A 10,389-nucleotide genomic window follows, 5' to 3' on the forward strand; every position below is an offset into this window, starting at 1 on the left:
CTCCTCAGTCTTTAATCATGTTTCATATTCAGAAACAATTACGCAAGGCAATTTAGCCAACCCAGGAAATGAACAACTCCCATCCAGGCCTTTTCTCTCAGGCAAACTTGTAATTTACCAATTAGTATGCAAAGAGATTTTAATTCTGCCAGCTCCACACACAAACCACAAAGGCGATTTTTCCTCTTTAACTCCATGTCTGAACCATTAATCACTAATCAAAGCTTTTAATGACGCAGAGACAGACACTTAAATATGTACACAAGGTTCTGCTGTGGGAATTATAGTCTTTTAACGGTAGATCCTCGTGAATGGAAAAACAGCAGAATTGCCCTTGCATTATCAAAACCTCCCTTGTTTTTTTTTTATCTGTCTAGACAAAAGAGCAGTGAAATATTTTTCAGTTAAGGCAGAAAATGCCATCTTGAAGTAATGTAACTGCTTAAAATCTTCTACAGACCTATCTGGGAAAAATTAAGTGAAATAAAATTAAATAAAATAATATACATTTTTCGTCCACCTCTTCTTATTACAATGTTCTAATGATGCTTCTCTATCACACTTCACAAAGTCTCGATGAAAACAAGACAATAAGTATAATGTATTGAATGCAATGCATGGGCAAGGATCCAACATACTGAGTGGAGACAACAGAGGCTCCTCCTCTGCAAAGTATGAGATGAATTCTGGGATAGAGAAAACAGTGGTGACCACAATGAAATGAGCTGATTAAACTGAGCTTGGGAGAACTGACAGTGTTTTTATTTGCGGGTATGCTGGCATGAAGAGGAAGGGGAAAGACAGGGATGGATTAGAGGAGCTGAAAGGAGGGGTTGAAGTTCAGAGCTGGGATGGGAGAGTTCACTCATTTGGGACTTCTGGAAATAAACCCAGTCTCGCACTCATTATCCAACACTCACATTATCGCAAACAGACATACTAAACACATACAGTAAGCCCTCCCACCCATCATGATTAACAGTCTAATGTAGACCACATTGTTTTAGTGCCTCGCGTGTGAAACCGCATGATGGCCACACAAGGACTGCTGCATACTTACTGGTCACACATATACTAACATGGTAAAGGAAAGCTAAATGTTTGAAAACAGAACTTCAAATTATGAGCAGTGTTTTCTAAAAGCAGGAGGCCTGGAGTTTGATGTTTTCCTCCTGTTCCAAGTCTCTACGGTTGTGTTACACGAGTCAGTTGGTTGCTTGACTAATGTGCAGCCCAGCTGCAGAGCGTCTCTACAGAAGCACAAACTCAGCCGGATGAGAAGCTGACATCATACATTTCTGAATGTGGTATCAATTAATAAAAATGTGAACATCTGTACTAGGGCTGCAACGATTTCTTGATTCTATTCAGGTATTTGATTTGAAAAAATCCTCAATTGCATTTTGCCCGTGTTAAGTAATTGGCAAAATACTGGCGCGTTCCACTTATTACACCCATTTAAAAATCCTAATAAAGCATAATGCAATTAAGAATTCACAAACACTACGTTTCAATTAAATAAATATATGCGATGCAGGTTAAATATAAACGCTTTAATTATTTACATGTGTGTAGGTTATGTACGTGCATCTCAGAGCGTCTCTGTTCACAGTAAATGCTGCTACACAAACTGTTATCATTTACACATGGAGCATCCCAAACTCCATCTCTGCATGTTGTTGTGAGTTTGGATTTATTATAATAAATGTATATTGTAATAAAATAGCCCAACGTGCACTATTTTATCAGATTTGTAAGGTAAATCATTTAGAAACCTACATAAACACAGGAGAATATTATTTTCTTTCGCAATATGCGAAAAGTTTAAACCCTCACTCTGAATTTACATGTTTTGATGTCCACATATTCAAGAAATTACAGTGGCTGTAACTTTTCTACCATAAAGAAATGGCCAAATATTGATGTTTAAGTGGACATTTGTTTTAAATATTGTTTAGTCAATATTAAACAAGGATTAGATCGTGCAATAAAGTGTAAAAACAATCATCACATCAGCAGTCAATTTTTATAATGCGTAATGTACATTAGCCCTCTTTTTTTTTTAATACATTATGTATTTTAACATTTTTGTTTAATAAAACAGTGTGATTACTTGATTTTGTTACTTTATTTGAACTAATTATTATTGCCTCATTAATATGCATTTTAAGTCCGTTAAAAAGCTACTGTTCACTTAGGTCTTTTTTTTTTTTTTAAATACAATTATTCGATTAATCGTCAGAATAATTGACAGATTACTCGATTACCAAAATAAACGTTAGTCACAGCCCTAATCTTTACAGAGCCCTACATAGTCTTATAGGGATGCACAGATACTGAACTACATATTTTTGGTTGATAAACCAATACTTATTTACCAATACCAAGTAATTATTTAAGTAATTAATTCACTGATTTTGGTTCATGGTCACAAACAAATCTTTATTTTAGCGTTTCTTTTTTTTTTTTTTTTTGTTTTTTAATGATGACATATCATGAAGATCAGACTTTTTCCATGTTTAAGTGCACCTACCAACCCAGGAAATGTGAAAAAGAACAACCCAGTAACTTTGCGTTGGTAAGCCTTACCAACGGTACTTTTTTTTTTACATTACTCTCTGTGTAAAACAAAAACATTTATTTATTTAACATTTATTTAAACATTTATTTTGAACAATAAAAATTCTTGTGTGTTTTAATTTTTCTGATATATTAGGGCTGCCCCCCAATATAATGGCAGGGGAAACACTGTTACGTATTGTAAAAAAGGGCATAATAGATCTCCTTTAATGATTTAATTATTTATAAGTTGCAGTTCCTTTGTAAAGCCCCAGGGGTTCGTGAAACCCTGTCTGTCACTTGTATGTGAACGTATTACACAAATTAATAAATAAACGAACAACCAAATGTACGAACAAACGTTTCATGAATCAACAGCTGATGTGATGTTTGAACACTTGCTCTTCCGTCTCACTCACGAGCTCTGTGGGTGTTTGTGAGGAGGCAGTTGAATAAAACAAAATTCTGAATCAATACACACGTCATCCTTTTTCTCAACCTTCTCCTGTAATGCCTTGTGAAGGACTCAAATCTAAAAGCTCTCAGTGATGCAGGGCACATGAAAACAACGTAGGTGCATTCAGAGGACACATTAACAGACTACTGCAACCAACCTTTGCCAAACAATAGTACATCTGTTTACACCACGGTGCACCCCTTGAGAGTGTTCATCCTGAACCGTATGCGGTGTGTAACTGTCAGTCAGGTTTGCCCTTGTTGCTAACTCCCTCTCCAAATGGAGCACTGCAATGAATTTCATCCCAGAGTGGCCATCCAGAGCAGCAGGGCTACTTCAGATTGCCTCCTCACTGTGGGGGATAATGGGAAAAAGGGCACTTCCGGATAGCGCTGCAACAGGATTTCCTCTAAGCTGCTAACTGACTCAGGGTTTATACAGAAAGTGAGGGAAGGTTTTGTGGGATGCTTTGCTGGAAATTCACTAAACGCTGTTGGAAACATTGCAAACTACATACATTCAAACATATAGCATACATAGGGCTCTATGATTTCCCTGTTGTGGAAAATGCGGATGGAATCGCGGAATCAAGTCACAAAAATGGAATTTACTGTATAACACGGAATGTCATGGAATAAATCAAGAGTAGGTCAGTACTCTTAAATCAAAATGTGATAGACTACACTGTAAAAAACAATTTGTTGAGTCAACCTAAAATAATTTGTAATCTGGCTGCCTTAAAATTTTAAGTTCAGTCAACTCAAAAAAAGTTTATTCAACTTAAAATGATAAATTATACTAAGTGACAATTTAGATATTTGAACTGAATCAACTTAAAATTTTAAGGCAGCTGGGTTATTTACCCATCTGTTAAGTTTAGCAAACAAATATCTAAGTTGTTACTTAGTACAACGTAACATTTCAAGTTGACTAAACTTATCTGAGTTGACTGAACTTAAAATTTTAAGGCAGCAGGGTAACAAATTATTTTAAGCTGACTTAACAAATTGTGTTTTTTATTTTTTACAATGTAGTGTCTATGAATGTTAAACCACAAAAATGCTATTTAAATATGAATCCTGCATGTTCTGCGTGTCTCTGTTAGAATGAATGGCGCAGATGCACAGTTTTGTTTACTACACATGACGCTCATGGTGTTTTTAGCCTCTGCCCTCTCAATATATGAGTACATGAACACAAACATAATATCTAGAACTGCTTTATGGGCATTTTACTGTTTCTTTTGAGAAAACTACAGTCATGTATACAAATAGAAACTTAAAAGTCTTCACAGCAACTTGTCAAAATAAAAGTTTGGTTTAACTTGAAAAAATTATGACAGGAATATATTACGTAAGGTAATGATAGTACAATTATTATTAAAACATTATTAAGGAACATTTACTAGAAAAAACAAAAAAGATTTACCAGAGTTTATTTAGCAGAAAATGTCACAAACTATTTCTGAAAAATGAATAAATAAAATAATTATATTTTTTAAAAATAAAAATCAATTAATTAAATATGATTTTTTATTATTAAAATTTAATTAAACCATTAAAATGGAATCTAGAAAATTAATGGAAAACAGAATTTGGTATTTAAAAAAAAGAATTTTACTGACCCCAAACTTGAATAGTAGTGTACATGCTGCACACAGCTGAGCTACAATAACATTATCAAGGTACGTTAATCGTGTTCCAAAAAAAAAAAAACAAACAGACTGATAACATTTCAGTTGAACTAAAGAACGTAAAGTCATCATGAAGTTGAAGTCACGACAGACTTCGCAACCATATTGTGACATACTTCTGAGTAAAATGGCTTTCAAACAAGAAAAAAAAAGTGAGGTGGTGCTTGTTTTTATTCATGGTTTGATGATTAGATTGTGAACAATACCAAAAAGACCAGTTTCATACCAGAATGGCAAATGAGACTGGCATATCTGCAGCATATTTTGGCACAAGCCAGCAGTCATTTCACAGGAAGAGCAAGTTTTTAATTTTGACTAAATATTAAATCATATTATTGCACGGATTAATTGTTCACAATGAGACAAGTAATGTGCATTAAGGAAAATAGGTAGATTTTGATTTTGGTTTGGGGAGAAGAAAGTTTAGTATGACTGAAATCAAACTTCTAAAGCACATGTGGACATATTGCATCATTCACACTCACACACATACACAAAACAGTTCTGGTCATTTTTTTTCAGTTCCAGTGTTGCTAGATTCAGCAGGAAACAGTTCAGGTCTGCATGGAATGTGATATGACAGAGGGTCATTTCATACGAGCCTGTCAGGGCTTGTTTTGATACCCGGGTGACATGTCTGTTTATGGCTGTCAAAGTTCCAACACCCCTCTGTCATATTCCTACCAACACTGAAGACTCTCTCCTGCAGAATGTGATGAGGCTTGAACGAAAGGATCTGTGTTTGAACAGAATAACAAAACGGCTTGTTGCATAGCAGAAAAAAAGGAGAAGCACAAGTTAAATTCTCACATGAAGGTGGATTAACAAAATACTTCTGTGCACACATACACAAATTCAGAGTTCTCCTGCTGATCAGGCTTCCCTGCTGTGGTCAGAGACTTGATGCAGGCTCTCTGTGTCTGTCTGATGTTACACAGAAAGAAAGAGGGATGAGAGATGAGGGGGGAGGTAGGGAACATGAGGAGCAGAAAGCTGAGAGAAAAGATGTAGGGGATCTTAACATGACCTTAACTGTTAACCTTAAGTCTTACCAGAAAAAGAAAAAGCGTGATGTTTCTTTTTTTTTTTATCTTTTCTGCCCCTCGTTTCCCAGGCTCTGTTCAGTTTTCAAAAAAGTACAGCTGTACCTTTGCTAGTCAACGGGGCAGTATACTCAAGGTACACCTTTGTACCTTATCTACCCATAAAGGTACTAGTGTGTACCTGTAAGATACTAATATGCACCCTTTTGGGGTACAAAAAATTACTGTAAGGGTACTCCCTAGTGACAACAGGGAGCTGTACAGCTACTGTACTTTTTTTTTCTGGCAGCGTGTTTTCATGCCATTTTAAGCAGTGACAGCAATATCCTACAGTTTAACATTCTATACTCCACCTAAAATGAAAGAACATTACTAATAGTTTTATATAAATAAATACACATGTAATTTAGGATTTTATATTCCTATAGAAACATGGAATAATTGTGTTTAATTCATTTAAAAGACCTCAAATTATTTAAGGGGAAATGTAAACAACCAGAAAGGTGATTATAAATTATGAAAAAAAAAAAAAGAAAGTTTTTTTTTTTTTTTTTTTTAAAGTAAATAATTTTTAACTAGGGGTCGGCTTGGCCAATTATCGTGCCAATATTAGGCATTTTTAAGGTTATCGGTATCAGTCATTTTGAAAACTGATTTGCCGATAAAATAATTTAAAAGCATTGCATTCAACTTTGTTAAAACCTAAATTATAAAATTAAACAATTTGTATGAAACAAGTGAGTTTAGGCATAACAACATTACAAAAGATGGATATGTATTTTGAAATTTGCTCGCAAAGAAATTTGCAACACATTTATTGTGTTTGCATATTTTGTTTTATATTATTGTTTTATATAATTTATATTATTTAAATAAAAGAAAAAAGAAAGAAAGAAAGAAAGAAAAAGAAAAAGAATATTGGTAAAAATAAACAAATATCGTTAATATACAAAAAAGTCTAAAAATATCTATGCATATTTTGTTTTATATTATTTTTTGTTTGAAATAAAAATACAAGAAAGAAAGAAAGAAAGAAAGAAAGAAAGAAAGAAAGAAAGAAAGAAAGAAAGAAAGAAAGAAAAAGAAAGAAAAAGAATATTGGTAAAAAATAAACAAATATCGTCAATATGCTGGGCATCCAAAATATACAAAATATAATCCTAAAATACAGCTAATATACCAATATACTGGGCATCCTAAACAGGTTAGTGTGAATTAATAATTGCAGATAAACAGAAAAAAAAGGAACTACTGATAACATTGGATAGGTTTTCTGTCTTCTATGGTTCTATCCATCAAACAATGCACAAAAGTTTCTTTATAGTGGAAAAATATTCCTTAAATCATTTAAATGTTCTTCACACTATGAAAAAAATGGTTCTTTAGGAACCATTTACTAAAAGGTTCTCTCTGCACAACCCAAAATGGTTCTTGTAGGTAGATGATGTAAAGAAATGCCGGCATAGATACATTTTGAACACTTTAAATCATTACATTTCCCCCCTGCACAAGGACAAGCACACATGCTGTTCATTCCCCTGCTCCGCTCGCTCAAGACCACACCATTAATCCAGACTTTGATTGGTAAGTAATTCAGAGCTCCATTATGCCCCAGCCGCTCAGCCCATTCCAGTGAGGAGCACAGCATGTTCACCAGCTCTCTGCCGCTATGACCTCAGGCCTGGACACGGCGATCTTCCCCACCACAACCCAGAGGCGCAAAATCTATCCCAACACCCTATTAGACATTTAAAACCAGCTAATCCCCTGCACCTACAGAATACATCTACATAAAAATCCACGAAACCATACTGATACAAGAAGCAGCTGAGCTTTCTCACAGCCACATTTTCCTTATCTGCTACATGCAATACATTCAGCGTCTGGAGAATGATCAGTGAGCCCAGTTGTTTGACCTCTGACCCCAAGACTGGTTATCTTCGCCACCACACATGTCCCCGTCCCATCTATATTACATTTTCACAACCATAATTAACACCACTGAGCTTTTACATACACCATCTACGGGAAGAAACCAAGAGTGTGTGCCTTCATAAATATTTACAGTACGGCATTAAATTTTAAGGTGTTGAAAATACTGTCCTACAAAAGTTCCTTGTACAGTGTCTTGTAAAGATGAATCAGAGGGTTGTGCTTTTGAGCTACATGGCGTGTGTATATATATACACACACACACACACACACACACACACCAGTCAAAGGTTTTTGAACAGTAAGATTTTTAATGCTTTTAAATAAGTTTCTTCTGCTCACCAAGCCTGCATTTATTTGATCTAAAGTACAACAAAAACAGTACAATTTTTTGCTGTTTGAAATAACTGCTCTCTATTTGAATATATTAAAATGTAATTTACTTCTGTGATTAAAAACCTTAATTTTAGCATCATTTCTCCAGTCACATGAGCCTTCGGAAATCATCCTAATATTCTGATTTTCTGCTCAAAAACATTTATTGTTATTATTAATATGTTGAAAACAGCTTTTTTTCAGGTTTCTTTGATGAATAGAAAATTCAGAAGAACAGCAATTATCTGAAATAGAAATCTTTTGTAACATTACAAATGTCTTTATCATTACTTTTGATCAATTTAAAGTATCCTTGCTAAATAAAAATATTAATTTCTATAATTTCTTCCCCCCCAAAACAATTATACTGACTCCAAGCTTTTGAATGGTATTGTGTATAATGTTACAAAAGCTTTTTTTTTTTTTTTTTTAATTTCAGATAAATGCTGATCTTTGGTCCTTTCTATTCATCAGAGAATCCTAAAAAAAAAAAATGTACCCAACTGTTTTAAATATTCATAATAAAAAATATCAGCAAATCACCATATTAGAATGACTTCAGAAAGATCATGTGACACTGATACTGAAAATGTAGCTTTGATCACAGGAATAAATTATATTTTAAAATATATTCAAATAGAAAGCAGTTATTTTAAATAGTAAAAATATTTTACAATATTACTGTTTTGCTGTATGTTGGATCAAATCAATGCAGGCTTGATGAGCAGAAGATAATTCTTTAAAAAACATTAAAAACCTCACTGTTCCTTTGTTTTTGACTGATCTAAGTCTAAAAATAAAGCATGTCAGTCTCTTTAAAATGCAGTGCAAAAAGCAGCAGGATATAACAACAAACATTAATAAAATATACGCAACATTGCAGTTATACAAAATTCAACATTTATATTTACATAAAACAATAAAACTAAAAGAATTAAAGATGCACAGCCATTTTTAAAGTGTGTACTGTGACTCGGACGCTGTGGAAAAGACGTGCTCTTATTGTGATTAATGAACAGAATCATTCCTGTCTGAAAATCTAACAAGGATGCATTAATCAATACTAGCCAGAAACTAACAGCCTGTTGAAACACTTTCACACAGAACATCAACAGGCACAAATGAGGTGCAAATGAACGTGTCTAATCTTCTCTAAGCATTTGGTTTCATTCTGCTGCACTATATGAGGCAATTCACCAACCGAGCACACAGCCTTATAGGTGAGCTCACCTGAGCCCAAGCAATAAAGCAGCTTCAAAGAGTCCCTCTGCCCCCGAAATTATTTATAGGCTACTTAATTTCGCATTTGGTGAATACCTCTACCGCTGGCTCTCGATGATGAGCTGGAGAATTGAATTATAAACTAAGAACGAGGCGCGGATGATGTGATTGCTGACTCCGCAGTTGCTGCTGGGGGTCACAAATGGCGCGTAATATCACCCTTCTGTTTAGGGGAAACTCGCAAAAATACATCATCGTTCAACAATAAATGCAACTTACCGAGAACCCAGCCCAAAAGGGACACGAATGTCTCACCCTCGGAGATGTAGTAAGAGCCAAAGCGGCGAAACTGACAGCCAAAATGAGACTCCCGAGCACCATCTGTGAAACTCCCAGAGAAAGCATGATGCGAGTCCGGGTTCGAAACTCCCTCAGCCGCGAGAGGCTGCGGGACAGAGATACCGGGCTCAGAGACCGACCCCTCGGCATTGCACTGACAGGCATGGTCACGACTAAACAGTTTAAATGAAACCAGAACTTGAGTCAAATCAGCAGCCTTCGGGTTCACAGGACACCTCTGGGTTCAGTCGCTCCGACATACACAACGTAAAAACCAATTCATAGCGTGCTGGCAAGACGCGCAGACCATCATCCCGTTACACGAGGAACCTCATCGATGTCCTGCTCTCAGTGTTCTGAGTAGAAGTGCGCTGTTTTCAAGCAGGTGTTTCAACTAGCCTTATCCAAAATCATTTCAGCAAGACAATGAGGTAAGCTTTGCGTAAACGCGCGCTGTATGGTCGCCCGCTTCGAGGAAACACACGGGATAGGTGATCCATCAAATCCGTTCACAGCCGTGACAGTCCGCTAATGAAATCTCTCACGGCTCTGAACAGAGAACGTCTAAATAATAAAGCTCGTATTCGGAGGAACGAACTTCACATCTATCGCGCGTTTGTACGAGCGGCGTATGACGCGCTTCGAGGTTCCACGACGCGTTTCCAACGTTCGACTCCAGTGTAACAATGTTCGCTCGAATCCTGAACAGCCGCAGCCGCAGCCGCGCGTTAGAGGTCTGTCATGTGTAGTTGGATGTGTGAGCAGGTGCT

At 35.8% G+C, this 10,389-nt stretch overlaps 1 protein-coding gene across 1 annotated transcript in view; it reads right to left on the minus strand.

Moving 5' to 3' along the window:
* The window catches only part of fam189a1 (family with sequence similarity 189 member A1), a 132,214-nt gene extending 121,825 nt beyond the window's left edge, over positions 1-10,389 (minus strand). The window contains 1 exon segment of the mRNA XM_051115546.1: positions 9,560-10,389. Coding sequence (XP_050971503.1) covers positions 9,560-9,784 — 225 coding nt within the window. The 5' untranslated portion in view covers positions 9,785-10,389.

This window comes from Labeo rohita, chromosome 7, assembly GCF_022985175.1.
Source record: "Labeo rohita strain BAU-BD-2019 chromosome 7, IGBB_LRoh.1.0, whole genome shotgun sequence".
NCBI lineage: Eukaryota > Metazoa > Chordata > Actinopteri > Cypriniformes > Cyprinidae > Labeo > Labeo rohita.